This window comes from Dasypus novemcinctus, chromosome 10, assembly GCF_030445035.2.
Source record: "Dasypus novemcinctus isolate mDasNov1 chromosome 10, mDasNov1.1.hap2, whole genome shotgun sequence".
In the NCBI taxonomy this organism is placed as follows: Eukaryota; Metazoa; Chordata; class Mammalia; order Cingulata; family Dasypodidae; genus Dasypus; species Dasypus novemcinctus.
The window spans coordinates 74,033,346-74,051,018 of NC_080682.1; the positions used below are offsets into that span (position 1 = coordinate 74,033,346).

The following is a 17,673-nucleotide window of genomic DNA, read 5'->3' on the forward strand; positions in this document are numbered from 1 at the left end:
TGCCATGCCCCTAACATGAATGCTTCGCTACCCCTGGATCCCTCTAGTCCGTGTTCCATCTGCTTTCATTTCCCTGTCCTGGGAAGAGAGCAGGATTGCAGCAGAGCTGAAGTGCCGAGAGCGCAGCTCCCGGGCAGCCGGGTACTTCAGGAGGAGGAGGGCATTGAGAAAGATGTGCCCTCTCTCCCATGTGTCTGCCCCGTACTGTTCCCTCTTCCTCCCACAAGGCTCACCTTTCTACCCACTGATAAGCGAGAAATGAATTTTCCCCTTGAAAACTGGAATACCACCCATTCCTCTCATGCTCTGCAACAAAATTACTTTTCTGTGGCTCCAAGAGTAGTTCCCTGAATATGAATACTTGCTATATCCATTGTTCTAGGATGTGAGCAGCCTAATTCTACGCTGATTATTTTCAAGAGAGTCATAGATATCCTAACAGAATACAGTTCCCATGTTCTCATCTCATGGTTGTCATCTTCCCTCTACCAATAGAAGGCTCTCCATATACCTTCCTTTCCAGCGTGTCCTCCAAATAGGTGATATTTAGTACACAACAACAAGCCTTTATTATTGGCCACCCTAATCAAGTCTAATTGGGAAGTTAGCCTTCTAGGAATCTAGAAATGGTGAATCATCTACTAAGCCTTATTCCCCAAATTACGCTTCCCCCGAGTAGAAATGCTTTCTTTAACTCTCTATATGCTCACGTGCGCACGCATACATGGTGTAGCCAGAATAACATCCAGGACCCGCCATGCGAGGAAGTTTCTGTGTGAGCAAGGTGAGTTCTGCCTTCTGTATTTGTCATTGTTTTGTGAGTTGGGGAAAAGACAATGGCCTCATTGTCTGTATCATTATCTTTCTCATGGAATGACTGTGGTGGAGATTCAAACATTTTCCTGGACTCACATCCTGTATGTCCAATTATTCTTTGCTAGGTTTACCGCAAGACTTGCCCACCTCCCCGCCCCTAAGCTGGAACTAATTATCACCGACAATTATAGGATTTTATATTTCTGCATCTTAAAAACACAATCCATGAAGAAAAAAAATACATCCATGGCTTTAAAAGTTATGGAGAAACCACAAAATTGCATTTATGCTACGGTAGTGTTGATAAATATTTACATATAGAACTAAATTTGTACAGAACAATCTGAGGTGGCAATATTATTTTTTTAAGCTTGAAAGTAGACTTTAACAAGAAGCAACATTTGTAACATTGGTGCAGAAAATACAAATAGCTTAAATAAACTAAATGCTTCACTACCTTCAAATGCCTGTTCTCCATATGCATTACAATGGGAGTTGACAAATGCATCTATGTCTATCCCAGAGGAAAATAATATATCTCTTTCATGTGAAGATATGATTGTATGTGTAAAATGCTTGCACTAAAATTAAGTCTCTTATCCTCCAGATTTTCTCAATTATTAATATACTAGACAGCTGCAGTAGCTCTAGCAAAAATAGCAGCCAAGCTCTTCCAAAACTCAAAGTAGCCACGAGATGTCTGCCTGGGGACTTTCCTATGCAAGGAGTGGCTGGTCTCTGGATCAAACAAAGAGAAAGAAAACAAGCCAACAAAAAAGAGAAACTTGTTTCAGAGAATAAACTGGAAAATTACTCCCCCTCATACCCTTCAACCTCTTTATGATGAAAACATTTCTGTGCATGAAAAAAGTTAACTGGAAAGGCTGCCTATCTGGTCAACTCATCAGGATCCCAAACAATTCAGATAATTAAATAGTAAACCCAAGGAATGCCAAGCACTTTGGTATTTTCTGGAATGAGAGGTATCAAATTGTGCCCACTCAAAGGGGATGCAGTGGAGTTAAAGAAAAAAAATTGTGCCTTTTTTTTTTAATTCCTGGAAGCAAATTAATGTCCAGCAAGTAAAACTGCCCATAAATTGCCACCCTCATATTTTAAACTGTTATTAACATCATCTTAACAGTCTTCGATAATCTATATTCTTTGTGTAACGATGCTTGTTTGAAAACTGTCTTGAAATGAAAACTAAGCACTTAGAACATTACAATTCAATGTTCTCCAGACTCAGTAATGACTACAAATTTTAAATCAAAGATTATGTGCAGGACATACAACAAGAAAAGAACAGGTTTAAAAGGCCAGGTCTTTTTTAAAGCTGTAATAGCAGAGCTGAAACATCACGCTAGAGAGTATCACTTCTCAAGGTTATGCTGAGAATCATCTGGATGTGACTGTACATTTCACATCTCCTGCCTTAGTTCTGGTTTCACATCATTCTAACCCTTAAAGGCACTCAAACTACATGCCGCAATTGCTGGTTAGTAAGACACCATCACTTCATCGGGCCGCAGCACCACACACAAACAGAGACAATGTTGTGGGTCTGTGAGAAAGAAGAACAAGTCATAACAGTCGAGGTTCTAAATTCTAAATGAGTGTATGTTTACACCAGTTCTGCACAATTTGTTTCTAAGAGCAAGGACAATATTTCATTTTCACTGCCTCACAGTCTCATGAAAAATCACTGCCATTTTTCAATAAATGCCAGCAAATGTCAGAGAAGCAGATCATGGCTACTTGGAAATGGCTGTTAGTTTATTAATGTAATCCCCTGGAGGAAAGCTTCTGGTGTGAAAGTGTTCAAGATGGTCAGTATCATTGAGAGGCAGGGCTTACTAACCGCACAAACGCTCACCGCTCGTGCACCACTTACCATTTGCGATCTGTTCTTTGGACAGCCATTGATGTCTCCAATTTTTTCATTTGCTGAAAAGGAAACACAAGTCAGAAAAATAATCACCAGAGAGACACTTTGAACAGTGATGTTCAGGACACTTGAGGCCAACCAAACCCTGAGGCCGATATGGGCTTTGTCCAAGCAATGTTGGCATGTGAAAAACTGAGACATCTAGCAAGCTTCAAGACTTACTCATCGCGCTGCCGCCCGCCAGGGACAGCTGGGGCAAGGTCCTCATCACGGACAACTGCATTGACAACAGTCTTGGAGTGATGGGGCATCGTGGGAAGATTTGGAAACTGGGCAAAAGAGTGAGCTGTGGTTATGCTTAGGCTCTTAGAAAAGCAAACCTAACTATAACTTCCCCACAAAAGATGAAATAGTTCAGAGTAGATCAGTCCTGCTAAAACTAGCTCCTGGGGACAAAAGCCGCAAGTGATAGCATCTTACCCCACCTTTAGCCAGAAATACTAGTATTGTTCTTGCTTGTGCTAACACTATTCCAAAAGGAGGTGGCAAAAGGGGAAAATGAGACAGAGAGACTTAAAATGCCTGTCCAAGGCCACGTCGTAAATCCAAATTAGATTTGCAACATACACTCAAGGTCACAGGCAGTACTTAGAGGAGTGATAAAAAGGGGTCACACTGAATTAGCAGGAGATCAAGGGCCAATAATAGGGAGGGAAAGCCAGCTTCCCATGGTGAATACATTTTGTCCTAAGTATGGAGGAATCTCTGGCAAGACACAACCCAAGAAGGCAGTATGCACAGTGGTTAAATCACTGGCTTTAGATGCACAGATACCCCATTGAATACCAGCTCTACAGCTTCTTAGCTGTGTGGTCTTTGCCATTTCACTCAACATCTCTGAGCCACAGTTTCCTTATCTATAAATAGCTAATACTATCTACTTGACAGGAGTTGTGAGAATTAGAACGGATGCTAGTAAAATGCTTAGCACAGCACCTACCACACAGTTTAAGTGTTCTATAAATGGGAGCTATCATTAACCCAATAATACATATTCTTATCATCTATATACAATATATAAAATAGAGTATTTTTGATAGATCACACCCCTTAGATAATTTTATCTAAGGTAAGTTCAGAAACTCTGCTAGGACCCCATAATAAAGAACTGAGGATGTACCTCCTCTGCGAAGCCTTTGTAAGTTCCCTCCCAACCCCATGCCCCTATAGCCCCATACCCTCACCTCTAAAAGGCACTCAGGTCTCTTTGTTTTCACCTGTACCAGTCATTTACTATCTGGCTCCTTTTCTGGTCTCTCCCTGCTACACTGAGAGCAAGTAGGTTTCATTTTTCACATTTGTATCCTTAGGGCTCAAAAAGAGCAACAAAACTGAGTTCCAAAAAATAATATCACACCATATTTTAATGGACATGATGTCTAAAACTTTCATGAAGGGAAAAGACCTTAAAAACTGTCTGAAAAGGATAACAGAATCAAAGTGCTCCAGGTCTCAAAGATTTAAGAATACCCTGAACCAAAATGTAGCTCACCATTACCACAATTGGGTTTTCTCTCCTGTGTTTCTAACTTGAGAGAGAAGTGAAAAATAAGAAAGCAAGCTAGTGGCAGGAAATTGTTTAAAATCCAATCACTGTGAGACAGCCTGGTTAGAATACATTCAACCTAAACTACACCTTCTTTAGAACTTGCCAAAAGTAATAGATGTTTAGGCTTATGACCCACCTGTGAATATCTCAATTTTCAGAGCTCTGAGTTTTCTCAAGTCTGCTTAATACAAAAACGCTGGGAAAGGCATTTTAGAAAGCTTTCTCCACCTGCTTTCCCTACTCCCAAAAGAGGTACATTAAAGCCTTTAAAAAGCACATAAAAAATGTTCAATGCATGGAATGACTCATGGATATTTGTTCTTCAGTTCACCTGAAAATACAATTTGCCAGAATATATCACTAGCATATAAACTCCAAAATAAGAAATATTTTTATCTGCTCTGTTTACTACTATAACCCACAGCTTGGGATAATGCCTGGCTCAGAGTAGCTACTCAATAAATAATTATTGCTTGGAACTAAGGAATGAGTATTCTGAGTATTTCAACTAATGAACATTTTATTGCCTCTTGAGAAACAGCTGTCATTCTTTCATTTGTAAATAAAATGCATATTGAAGATGAAAGAAGAGAAAACCCTTGACAAATGGCACTCCTTCTTACATAGGAAATTATGGCAGGCATGAATTCTGATTTTGGATTTTGATATTCAAATCAAGGCCTCTTAAGGGGTTTTTCAATTGGATAGTCATAATGGCCAAAGTCACAAGTCATTGGATTCGGATCAATACCCAGTTCAACAATAGGCCACTGGTGCTCATTACAGTGAAGAATGGATAATTGTGATCCTAATAAGTCATTTAGGAAATTTTAAAGATTCTCTATATGCCATCTGGATAAAACAAGACTAGTTAGCCTCATTATTCCTCTAATGACTCTTTTCATGATCTGTCACTTAAACCACAGGCAGGTGGCTCCTTGAATTCAAATATCACAGCTCCTATATAAGTCTACTGCTGTAGTTTTGTAATATTCAGAATAAAGTAATGACGTGGAGCCTATTTATGACCTCACTAAGAAATACATGGGAAGAAATAAATCAAATGACTGGGCCCAAAGTTAAAATAAATGCCTAATAAAAATGCAGAACAAGTCTTGGGCCTCACAGGTTCCTACTTTGTGTACAATATATATTCCTCCTTTACTTAAATTCTCAAGAATGTCTATGGTTGTCATAAATACTTAGATAACAGCAGCTCTGATTCTGCTAGTAAGAAAGAAGAGAGCTTGGTCTTCCAAGCTGAATTTATTAACCCAGGGTAGAGGGTCTTTGGCTATAGCCCAAAAGTGTATAGCTAAAAAAGAAAAGACATTTGTCCCCAAAGTCCTCAACTTTTGATTAAAACCGGCATTCTTCAATGCCGATGGTAATTTATTTAACCCAGAGTGTTCAAGGCATTCTTGGCCCTATTAATGCAGTAACTTGTCTACACACAAGATGACAAGATAATGACTGGAAAGCATCAATGTACTTTTAAAATAAGAATTGCAGCATCAAGTTCATTACTTTTCAAAAGACCTCCTCTGAAGGGTTCAGAGCATTTCAATGGCTCAAGCATCTAGCAGTTGGCAACTGTCGATGGGATGACAGAAACTGGCTGCCCATAAAAGAAATGACTTACCCAAGGTCATCCATGGTAGGAGGTCATTGACAAAAAGAAGTTACAGTCTGAATTTCCAGGTTGTTCTCAGAGGCAGTCCAAATGATGGTGGAAAATAAGCTGCTATCGGCTCTCTCCAGCTCTAATGGAAAATGTCTTCCTCTCTCTGTTCTCTTCCTATTTCTCCTCTTTTGTTCATCCTATTTCCCTCCCTCTCTCTCACCCCTTCTTTCACTCCTGGCATCCTCCTTTAGTGACAGCAATGTAAGCAGGAGGAGGGAGGCCCGTTTCTCTCTTGATTCATGCTATTTATCCTGTCCTCGTAAACCTTTCTGATAACTCACAGAGATGGCACTGTGATGACTTCAAAAAGATAATCATATTAAATAAGAGGCTGAGCACAGAACCCCAACCCTCAGTCACCAAAGAAGTGTTCTAAAATGCGGCCAACACTCTCTAAGCCAAACTCAGCATGTAAATGCATTACCTTCCCCCCAGCGTGGGACATGACTCCTGGGGATGAGCCTCCCTGGCACCAAGGGATTACTACCAATCACTAGCCAGTGATGCAACTAGAAAAAGATCTTGAATAAAAGGGTCAACTTGGACCAGCAGAATATCTTAGCCTACATGTAGGATCATGTGTTAAAAACTGCTTTTTGACCTTGAATAAAAGGGGGAAATGGCAAAGACAAATAAGTTTATATGGGTAAGAGTCTTAAAAAAAGAGTCAGGAGGTCATCAGAGGGGTCACGTTTATGCATGCCTCAGCAGGACCCCAGAAAAACCCAAAGTAGATATAACCCTAGATACTGGTTCACCTGAAGACTATGGAGACCCACAGGGTATATGGTCATGGCAGATGGATTTGGAGTTCTGTGCCATGTCAGAGGGCCCTACTTTGGAATTTGTGCTCCTGGTGGAGCTGGACTCAGATGCAACCTTTCTACACATGCCTCTTCTGTCACTTTTACTGAACCTGTGGTTGGCGTTAGGGATGGTATATACTCAGGGGACTTGAATGGCTGGACTGCCCATGTACCAGCTGGGCCCTGAGCCTCAACAGAGTTGCAACTCCTACTCTCTGGTTCGTTGGACTTTACCCAGGTCAGCTAACAGGGAAGTGAAGATGGTCAACCACCACACAAAGGAATCAATAGTGCCTACAACTGCAAGCATTAGAATTGCATCCATCATCCATGTGGAATATAAGTTCCCTCTTGATCTACAGGTGGAGTGGACATCACCATTCAAGGTTCCACAGAATGGAGGAATAAAATATGGATTAGAGTGGACTTACTAATTTTCTACTATAAAACTATTGTGACTAGTAATAGAAAAACTTGTAGCATTGAGGTAGGGTAAGTAGTCACAGTAGTTGCTGAGGGCAGGAAGAGGGAAGAAGAGAAGTGATGAGGGGGCATTTTGGGGACTTTAGGTTGTCTTAATGATATTGCAGGGTCAGATGCTGGACTTTATATATCCTGCCATAATCCACTGAATGTACTGGGGGAGAGTGTGAACTATAGGGTAAACTATTATCCATGTGGTACAGCAGTGCTCCAAAATGTGTTCACCGAGTGCGATGAGTGTGCCACAATGATGGGGGAGGTTGTTGGTGTGGGAGGAGTGGGGTAGGGAGGTGGGGGGTATACAGGAACCTCTTATGTTTTTTAATGTAACATTTTTTTGAAATGTATGTATCTTCAAAAAAATAAAATTTACAAAAATGATGGGGGGGTGGGGAGTGGGTTATATGGGAACCTCTTATGTTTTTTAATGTAACATTCTTTGTGATCTATTAACTTTAATAAATAAATAAATAATAAATAATAAAAATGTGGCCAAAATGTCCATTTTCTGCCTAAAAGGCAGAAGGCGGCAAAGATGGAAAAGTCTGGGCCCCAAGCAATCTTGCTATCAAGGAAGCCCAGCTTCCGGGCTGTACAGGATAGAGGAAAACTTAGGAGCAACACGTGTGAAAGCATTTAAGGTTTTCCTTGAAGTCACACATCTGATCATGGCACAGCCCAGCCTGAAAAACAACTCTTCAATTGCTGGCCTTTGTTTTTGGGCGATGGTCCGGAATTCCCTGCCCTGGACCTAGTGGCCCTGCCTTATTTTGCCCAGGTTAACCTCTGGCTCTCAACCTTCAGTCATTCTACAGGCTGCTTCCTCCTCCAGGAAGGTCCTCCCTGAACCTGTTCCCTGTCTGTGAGTAACTCCTATTTAAGTTAAGGGTCTTGCCTTACAGGTCAATTCCCCACAACCTTTCCCTGACTCCCACCCTCTCACTCACACTTGACCATGGGGCAGGTCTCACAGCACTGGCCCTTCACCTGGACGTGCTCTACTCCTGGACCTGGAAACTCAAGGCAGAAGGCACGACCTCGCCGCCTGCAAGTCTCTGCTGTGCCTTCATTCAGATGGATTCTTTCTTTCTTAACTTTTGGTTTGAAATTTCAAACTTTTATTATTTTATTGTGAAATATCAAAACTACAGAAGAGTTATCATAATAGTACAGAGAATTCCCATATACCTTTTATCCTTCTTCCTTCTCTCTCAGTATATGTACATGTATTGCTTTTTTTTCTGAAACATTTTAGCATGTGCTGCGTGAGGCCCCTTTGTCCCTAAGACACAGTGTGTATTTCCTGTGGACAAGGCCATTCTCTTGCCAGGCTAACCAATTCAGGAAATTTAACATTGATATAATTTCCATATTCCAATTTTGTAAATTGACTCAACAATGTCCTTTATAAGGTTTTATTCTTCAGTACAGGATACAGTCCAGGGTCATGTAGTACATTTAGTTGACATGCCTCTTTAATCTCCTTTATCTTGGAATAGTTTCTCAGCCTTTCTTTGTTTCACAACACTGACATTTTTGACGAACACACACCAGCCTTTTATAGAATGTTCCACAAATAGGGTTTGTCTGAGTTTCTTTACAATTGGTTTTAGGTTTTCCACTCCTGGCTGGAATACACCTAAGTGATGTGTTCTTCTCAGGGAACCATGTCTAGAAGCACATGGCATCCACCTGTCCCTCACCAGGGATGGAACTTTGATCACCTGGGCCAGGTATTATCTGGATTCTCCCCTGTGTGGTTACTATTTTCTCCCTTGCAACTAATAAGCAATCTATGAAGGGATGCATGAGACATGCAAATAACCTGTCCCTCATTAACTTTCACCTCTGGATTTCAGCACCACTGATCCCGGACTACTCTATCATGATGGCCACACTTTCTAGATTTAACCAGCCAGTATTCTCCTGTGTGGCCGAGTCCCTAGCATTTTCTCCTTATTTATATACTTATTATCAGCATCGACTTGTAGATTCCTATTTTTATCCTATGGTTATAATCTATTACTATCCTCAATTATTTTGATATTCTCTTTGTCCCAGATTAAGCTGTTCTTTGTAGCCCTGGATGGCAGAACTAGAACTTATAAGGAGACTTTATCAATGGGACAGATTTTGACCTAAGGAGAGAAGAGCTCATCAGGATTCTAACTTTTTTGTAATTACAACTAGTTCCCTGGATAGGTAGTAAGTTGCCCATAACAGCAGGAATTTAAGTGGAGGCTTTTGACTGCTTTTTATGGAAGCAATTCATGCATGAGGTTGGGGCTTTCAAAGCCCTTATAAAATTGACAATTGAGAACTGCAGGGGAATCTGGGGGAGGAGGAGGGTGTGACATTCAGTTTAGAGGAACACGAAGTGCTGAGAAGGGGAAGCCCAGACCACCTGCTGGAAACATTCCAACCCAGGCTTGTGGAAGCACAGTTGCGGTGAAATGAAATTCTTGTCCCTTATCCTCTCAATTTCCCAGACACCACACTAAATATTGTGAACAGGGAAAGAAAGTTGACTCAGACCCAGGCCTACAAAAGACCAGATAGTAATACAACAGCCTGTGGAATGATAGAGGAGGGTCCCTCCAATTCAGCCTGGGGGCACCAGCAAAGGGTCAGAGAGAAACTGACTTGTCAAGGGTGGATAGCAGCTCAGCCAAGGCGTAACTGCAACCACTGTCCAGCACAATATGGAGTCACCAGGATGCCAATCCTAGGAAAATTGTATATATGCATATATACATACATGTATACATCCACATATAAACGTGCACACATATTAAATATATGCACACAAACAAATGTATCTTTTTACATTTGCTTTTAATGGGCACATGTGTTGGGGAAAGCCTGGACTTCAAAATTAAAGAGTATGAGGGGCCAAGAGTTCAACACCCTGATTAGAAAATGCTGACCTCTACGCCCTCTTAGCCGTGCCCGAGGCCCCCCAACCTATGTAAGAGATCTGTGTTCACAAGATACTCTAAGAGTAAATGCTCTGAAGTGGCTATAGATGATCTAGAAGAAGAAGACTGTTTCATTTAATGGCCTTCTCAGCTCCCCATCTTCCAAGTCTCTGTTCTCCATACACAGAACAGAGGGTTGTGAGCGCCAGAAAGTCAGAGTGGTGAGTCATGTGCTAACTTCTGGCCTTATTTGGGGAGTCCTTGGTCAAAGACAGCCTCTCCTGGAGTGCTGAGGACAAGCAATTTGGTGGCCTGAGGGGCAGTGTGGGCTGGTGGCACTAACTTGAGCATCTGCATTCGCACTCCACTAGCTTGAGCCTATAGCAGTCACTGTCTAGGAGAGTTCCTTTCACCTGAACAGACTTAGGGAAATATCCCCCCGAGCAGCAATAAAAACTGTGCTGGCTTACATGTTTAGAGCATTATGTTTCGTAAACTCACAACAGACGTGCTATCATTCACCTATTCTGAGCCGATGACAGATATGACTAATCTATCACAATACTTTGACACTGGCTCTGAGGTCATATCATCCTTTTGGCTTTCAAGGCAGTTGCTGGCAAGGGCTACCTAGGAATACTTCAGTTTCCAAATGAAGTTCATATTCATTACTGAACTTGCTCTTCCTAAGACAAGATCAAGACCACTCAGGCATACCTAGCCCATTTTAAAGATGGGGAAAAAGAGGCAGCAGCAATTAAGTCAATCTGCTGAGATGCCACAGTTAGGAGGGATGAACTGGGATGAGAGCAAGGCTTCTAAGCACAATCCTTTCTCCACTTGTACCTTCCTGCCCGTGCTGGAACCTAGGAAGGTTCTCAGTGGAAACATTCTGCCACAGCCTCAGTGAGGCCTCATGCCTGATGGGGCCCTGATTACATGAACTTTCAAACCCAGCTCAGTTGTGAGACACACTTCCATGAAGACCCTGTAAGGGAGACACAACCCTTTTCTTCCAAGGCTCTGAGCATTGCACATTCTGTTTCTTAATTTCTAGGGAGGAGCACAATGCCCAGCATACAGCAGTTGCTCAATAAATGACTGATGAACTGAAGGAAGGGAGACGGACCCTGGCACTGAGGCCAGTGCCTGTGGATTGAGAGGTGGTAAAACGCCACCAGGTAAAGAACAGGAGCCTTAGAAGCAGATGACCCTGCTTAGAAGAATCCCCACACAGAAGAGTCGCGTGATAACAGGCTGCTAGCCCTCGCTGACCTTGAGTTTCCTCATCTGTAAAATGGGGTGACTATCCTCTACTTTACAGGGCAGTGAAGAAATTAAACGAGAGAGCTTTGTGTTAAAAGAGTTTGGTAGGGGGATAGTGAGGAGTGGAAGGAAGGAGAGGAAAAAAGAAGGAAAGGATTATGGCAGACTTCCAGGTGACCCCAATGATCCCCACTTCTGGTGTCCGTGTCCTTGTATAATTCCCTCCCTTGAGTGTGAGTGTGCGTGTGACTGGTTTCCAACCAAAAGAACGTGGCAAAGGTGATGGGCTGTGACAACCTTGATTGCTTCACATTTTACAGGACTGCCTTGCTAGCAGACTTGCTCTAGAAACCTTCTCCCTTGCTGACACTGAAGGATAAGTGGCCACGTTGGGAGGCCCACCCAGCAGGGAGCTGAGGGCAGGCTCCAGCTGACAGCCAATGAGAAGCCAAGACCCTGAGTCCTACGACCACAAAGAAATGAATTCTGCCAACAACCTGCGCGAGCCTGGGAGTGAACCCTTCCCCAGGCAGGCCTCCAGATGAAAACTCAACCCGGCCAACACCTCGATCTTAGCCTTCGGAGGCATCCAGGAAGCCATGCCTGGACTCCTGACCCACAGAAATGGAGATAATAAATACGTATTGTTTTCAAGCAGCTATGTTTGTCATAATTTGTTACAAAGCAACAGAAAACAGATACAGGAAAGGGAGGGAGAGGAGGGAAAGGAAAAGAAGGGAAGGAGGACCAATGGAAGCTCATCTTAAGAAATCAGTCTTAGAGCAGCAGGGAAACTTCTTTCCTTTTGACTGCCAGGTAGTCCAGAAGTTTCAGTGAAGGCCAATCGCTTGTGTTTTCAGGTAAAATCTTTGCAGACTTGAGCAGAGCTGAAACTATGAAAAGCCACTTCTCACATCTGAAGGATAAGCAACTTTTCTTCGACAACACATGGCCGAGGGGCTGGGGCTTCTGTGCCTGCTCCCTTGGCATGAGCCGGCTGCCAAGGCTGCCAGGGAAAACGATCAGTCTAATGCTGTCTAATTGACCTCCTGCCTCCTGGGTCTGTGTGCGCTCTCAGGCAGGGCCCCCACGGCAGAGCTGCGCTCACCCTCCATCCACGTGCCTTCCCAAGATGAGCGTCCTCCTCCAGTGCACGGGAAAGGCATCTCGAATTCTACTGCACGAGCTCCCTTCCGTACTGTTAAAACCAGAACCATCCCTTCTCTGGAGCTGTGGCCCTTGATTTCTCAGGCCCAATTAGAGGTGGCAGGATTAAACCAGCCCCACGAGGCTTTTTCAAAAAAATATTTCCAGAGTAATCCACACAGAAGTACCACCAGAGGGGGGAAAGGGAAAGCCAGAAAGACAGTAGGAGGCAAAAGGGGGGCCAGAGAGCCCCCGACTCCCATCTCAAACCATCAGTAGCTCCCTCTGGTCTCGGCCAGTCTTTCTCCTGGGAGGACCGGGATGAGCGTGCTGTGTATGTGATCCTATCGGGAAAGGCAAGCTGGTCCCCACACCCCCTGAGCACAAAACCGAGTACAATAAGTTGTCAACCCATGCGATGGAATCACTGCCTTTTTCTCAAAGAAGTCAGTGTTGCCTTCCCCACCTCCACCCCCACCGGATCCCCTCCGAACTGGTCTCCATAACTCATCCGTCCCCAGCATAAAGTGCACTCTTACCCACAACCTGGATAATCTGGGCCAGGAGGACGCCGTCCGTCACATCTTGTTGAAGATCCTTGATGAGACGCTTGTGGCCTGATTTGGCTAGATAATGATTGGCCCAGTCTGTGTAGATCTGCAAAAAAGCAAGCAGGCAACTGTAAGCGCCCAGCCGTACGCCACCGCGGAGGCGCAGGCAGCTGTTCGGGCCAGCGCGGCAGCCGCCCGTCTGGCTCCGGCGCTGCCCGCGGCCAGCCAGCACCATTAAAATTCAGCGCATTGTGCCGAGCGGGCATTCAGCGAACCACAGACGGGCTTCAGCCTTTTGAGAGATCCGCCGTCAAGGCTCAGGGAAACACTAAAGAAAGCTTCAAAACATGCAAAGGGCTGAATGGGACAGGGGACATGGAACTAAACAGTCTGCTCCAGGCGGCTTTGGGCGGCTGCAGCTCTAAATGCCAGCGAGGGCGCTCCCCTAGCCCCCCTCCCACCCTCACCCTGCCCCTTCTCATCTTTTTCTCTTTATTGAGAAAACGTATGGGGAGGTTACCACCCAACAGGCATCTTTTAATGGGCCATTTCAGGGTAAGAAGAACTATTGAGTTAGCGGAGTTCTCAGGAGCCTGGGTCCCTTGTAAAGAAGGAAAATACTCAGACACGGAGCCCTTTCAATTACTCTTGTGTGACTGGAGTTAGTTACGGCCTCACAATCATCTCAAATTTAATCTGTTTAATTTAAAAGCCAGTCATCTTTTTCACTGTTGAGGTTCTAGGAAAAAAGCACAGCAAATTCCAGCAGCTTTAAACACAATATTGGTGAACACAGCACCCTGGAAGGCAGAAGCTCTGTCACTGATGGGATCCGGGTAGCGGACAGATACCCTTGGGGAGCATATCAGACCTATTTCTCTTGGTCCGAGAATCATCAGCACAAAAGAAGGTTGTCTTCCATACCAGCGGACAAGCACGAGAAAACTTTCTTCTGAGACTTTTCTCCCTACCTGGCAAAAGCCAAAAAAAAAAAAAAAACAAATACCTTCCCCATCAAGTTTGACTGGTAAATTCCATGCAGGTATCTGTGCGTCAGGGAAGAGGGGCAGGTGGTGGAAATTGAGGGTGTGGGGGGATGTGGACATGCAGACCCTGTATATCAGCACATTTTTATTTTCAGAGTGACAAGAACAAATGAGTTCTCAAGAACTGTTCCACCTCAACTGGTTCATATATTAGAAGCAATATGTTCTCATACAAATCCCCAGGATGTCTTCTCCAAACTTACTAAATTTATCATTGCATCTCCACCAGCAGGTCTGCTCTGAGTATTCTGTGTGACTCACAAAGTAGCAGAAGCCCGAGCCCTCACCTGGGCTTTTACCCTTCATCCCATCCTTCCAAAAATACTTCCAGGGTTTCTTCACACAGTACAGTCCTGCCTCTCAAGGCCCCTGGAAAGGGAACCATGGGCCAGGGACTGAACTTGCAAAGCAAGGTCCTTCTAGGGAGGCAGCTTCTCTGGCCTCTCTGCTCAGGGAATGTGGAGGTCTCCTCTCCGGAAGTGGGGCTGAGCTGCAGTTTCTAGTCCATTAAGAGGGGAGAACAGACACGTCCCGTCCACTACCCACCCACCTAGACGATCTTTCTTCAGCCTCAGAGACTCAAGCAGAAGCGGCACACCTGCAGGATGGTCCGGCTTCCCATCTCAGCCTGGGGTCTCCAAGCCTTAAATCCAAGTTAACGCTCTTCCAAACTGTCAGAGACCAAAAATCTAGTAAAGCAAGATGATTTTCAATTTTGTAAAGATAGAGAAAGCTAAGAAAGTGGAACACACTCTTGGGAATTACAGTAGCCAATCTGAATATAAATGATCATTAAATGAAATTTGTTGGAAGGAAGCAAGGAGGGAGGGAGGGAGCAAGGCAACATAAAGGAAAAGAGGCAGACATGGGTTCAAGTCCCTGCTCCACGTGGGTTTTTTTAATTTACTGATGTACTCCAAGTACCTATAACAGCACAAGGCACATTAGAAGTTCTCTATAGATACCTGTGGAGAGAGGGGAGAGAGGAAGCGAGCAATGACCTCAGGTGAGCTATTGAAGCCCTTTGAGCCTGTTTTCTTACATGTAAAATGCGAACACCACCATCTAGTCAGTCACAAGGAGGACTGAGTGATATATTTGAAAAAAGCACCCTACACAGAATAGGAGCTTAACAAACAAAAACTAAACACATAAAGTACCTACTATGTGCCAGGCACTGGTATAAGTACCTAACAGCTATTAATTCATTTGGCCATCACTCAATGAGGTAGATACTATTACGATGCCCACTTTCTGAGGAGAAAACTGCAGTATAGCAAGGTCAATTAGTAAGTGTCATAAGTGTCATAAGATTTGAACCCAGGTGGACAGACACTAGGATCTGATCAGCACTCTACAACACTGTCTCTGAATACAAATATAAATATTAGTCAAATCATTCACCTTCTCCATGATACCCTTCTTCTGACTCCAGGTTCATTTTTCTGTTCAGTTATGTTCTCACCGGAACAATTAAAAACAAAGAAATTGAAACCTGGTTCTGTCCCTTGCTCTTTGAATGCTCTTGGGCAAGTCACTCAAGTTTTCTGGGCTTTGGTTTATTTAGCTTTAAAGTGGGTACAATAAGGCCAACCTGAGAAGGTGCAGGGAGGTGCCATATGGAAGCACCTGGACTGACCCTCAGCGAGGCTACAGAAGGCAATGGAGAGAGGTGGTGAGGAGGAGGGCTTTGGAATCCACAGACTTGCTTTAAATCTTAGCCTGTTATGTTGCCAATCACACCTCTGCGACCTGTGGCAAATTACCAGGCCTAGATGGCCTCACCTGCAATATTAGAATAATTATGCCTACATCATCAGGCTATTATGAAGATGAAATGAGCTCACGCAAATAAAGGACACAGAATCTGGCACATGCTAAGTGTTCAGCAAATAAAAGCTATTACTTAGGAAATTTACTTTCAACAAAGTCAAGCAAAGCCCCTAACCTGACCCTCCAGAACAGAAATAACTCGTGGACATGCTGCCATTTTCCTTCCCATGGCACAATTTTGAGAGTTTAGAGTATTCTCTCTCCGGAAACACAAAGTATGGCAGACTGTAAGAGAAAAGCAGGTCAGGAACAGGACAGGCTGGTACCCAGAATGAGGCTTCCTTCCCTAATTAGGAGGAGATAGACCCACACAGCTCTCTGAAACCTCCAGAAGAAAGGTTTCCCACCAGCCACACTGAGGGACCATGAAAATATTCTCAAATTTAAAGCTGTCCCCCAGAACAGCAGGTGAGTTGAGAAGGGGACAGAGAGAAGGCCAGTGGTGAGTGGGAAGTGATACTGGAGCCTCAGCCACTCCCTTTGTAACTGAGGGGGCTTTAAAATAGATGGGATCTCTCAAAACCAGTCCTCTGCGTGGGACTGCAAAATCCCACAGGAAACCAAGCTTCAGCAAACTTTTCCCAACAAGTACAGACACACACGTGCATGCACACATACACACACACACCAACACACATTCAAACAATGTGAAGCCACACTGAGGTCACTAAGGCATCCGATATATAAAGGCTATAGCAGTCGGATGGCTTTGCCAAAGAAGCGAACTTCTCTCCTTTAAGCTGTTTAAGAACTCGTTAACGCTTCCATAAGTTGTTAAGCTGCCTTTTTCTATTATTTTAGTTTTTTGATTTTGAAAGAAAGTTATTTAAAAATAAAACAAGAACGCGTTTCTTAACTTCAACCAACCTATATACGACTGTCAAATGAATCTTCCCAGGCACAACTCTAATCTTATCTCCTGCTCAAAAAAATTCATCACTGGTTTCCCACTTCCCCTTGAATTCAAGGCAAACTTTTCACACAGTGAATCAAAGCAATTTTCTCATCCATCCTCTCTTCCCCGAAACACACTCCCTAGCAGGGGAGGCAGTGCATATGGAAGCCAGTGACACAGGATTTGGACTAAGACCCAGTTAAGTCGGCCCTTGGCAAGTTAATTTCAATTTACTGAATCTTTCTCAACCTCAGTCTCACCCTCCATATTTGGATTACATCAAATATATTATAAGGCAGCTCTGTGATCTGGGCCAACTTCAGCTGACCACCTGTTTTGGTAGACCAAATGTTACTGGAACACAGCCACACCCATTCGCTGTCTATAGCAGAGTTGAGAGCTTGTGACAGAGACACATTTTGGCCCATGAAGCTGAAAATATTTACTATCCGGCCTTTTGTAGAAAAGGTTTGCCAATCTGTGTTACAAAGACTAAGTGAGACAATGTGCCTACACAATGCAGGGTCTCCATTGTAACAATCACGCTTACACTCGGGGAAACTGGACTATAAGATGGTTCCCTCCTGTGCCGTTGTGCCTGATCCACTACACAGTCTCCGACGCTGTCAAGCTAAACGCAAAGAACTTCAAACACGGCCAGGTGGACACTGAGTGAATGTATGGAAGGAATCATTCGCTTTCGCCATCAGTTTCCTACAGCAAGCTCAGATC

General features: G+C 43.7%; 1 protein-coding gene across 8 annotated transcripts in view; it reads right to left on the reverse strand.

The window, feature by feature from the left end:
* The window catches only part of NAV2 (neuron navigator 2), a 741,011-nt gene that overhangs the window by 262,495 nt on the left and 460,843 nt on the right, over positions 1-17,673 (reverse strand). For all 8 annotated transcript variants that reach the window (XM_071218148.1, XM_071218149.1, XM_012525659.4 and 5 more), the window contains 2 exons: positions 13,156-13,273; positions 2,711-2,763 (listed from right to left, as the gene is read on the reverse strand). In XM_071218148.1, the coding sequence (XP_071074249.1) occupies positions 2,711-2,763; positions 13,156-13,273 (171 nt within the window). The remainder of the gene's footprint in view (positions 1-2,710; positions 2,764-13,155; positions 13,274-17,673) is intronic.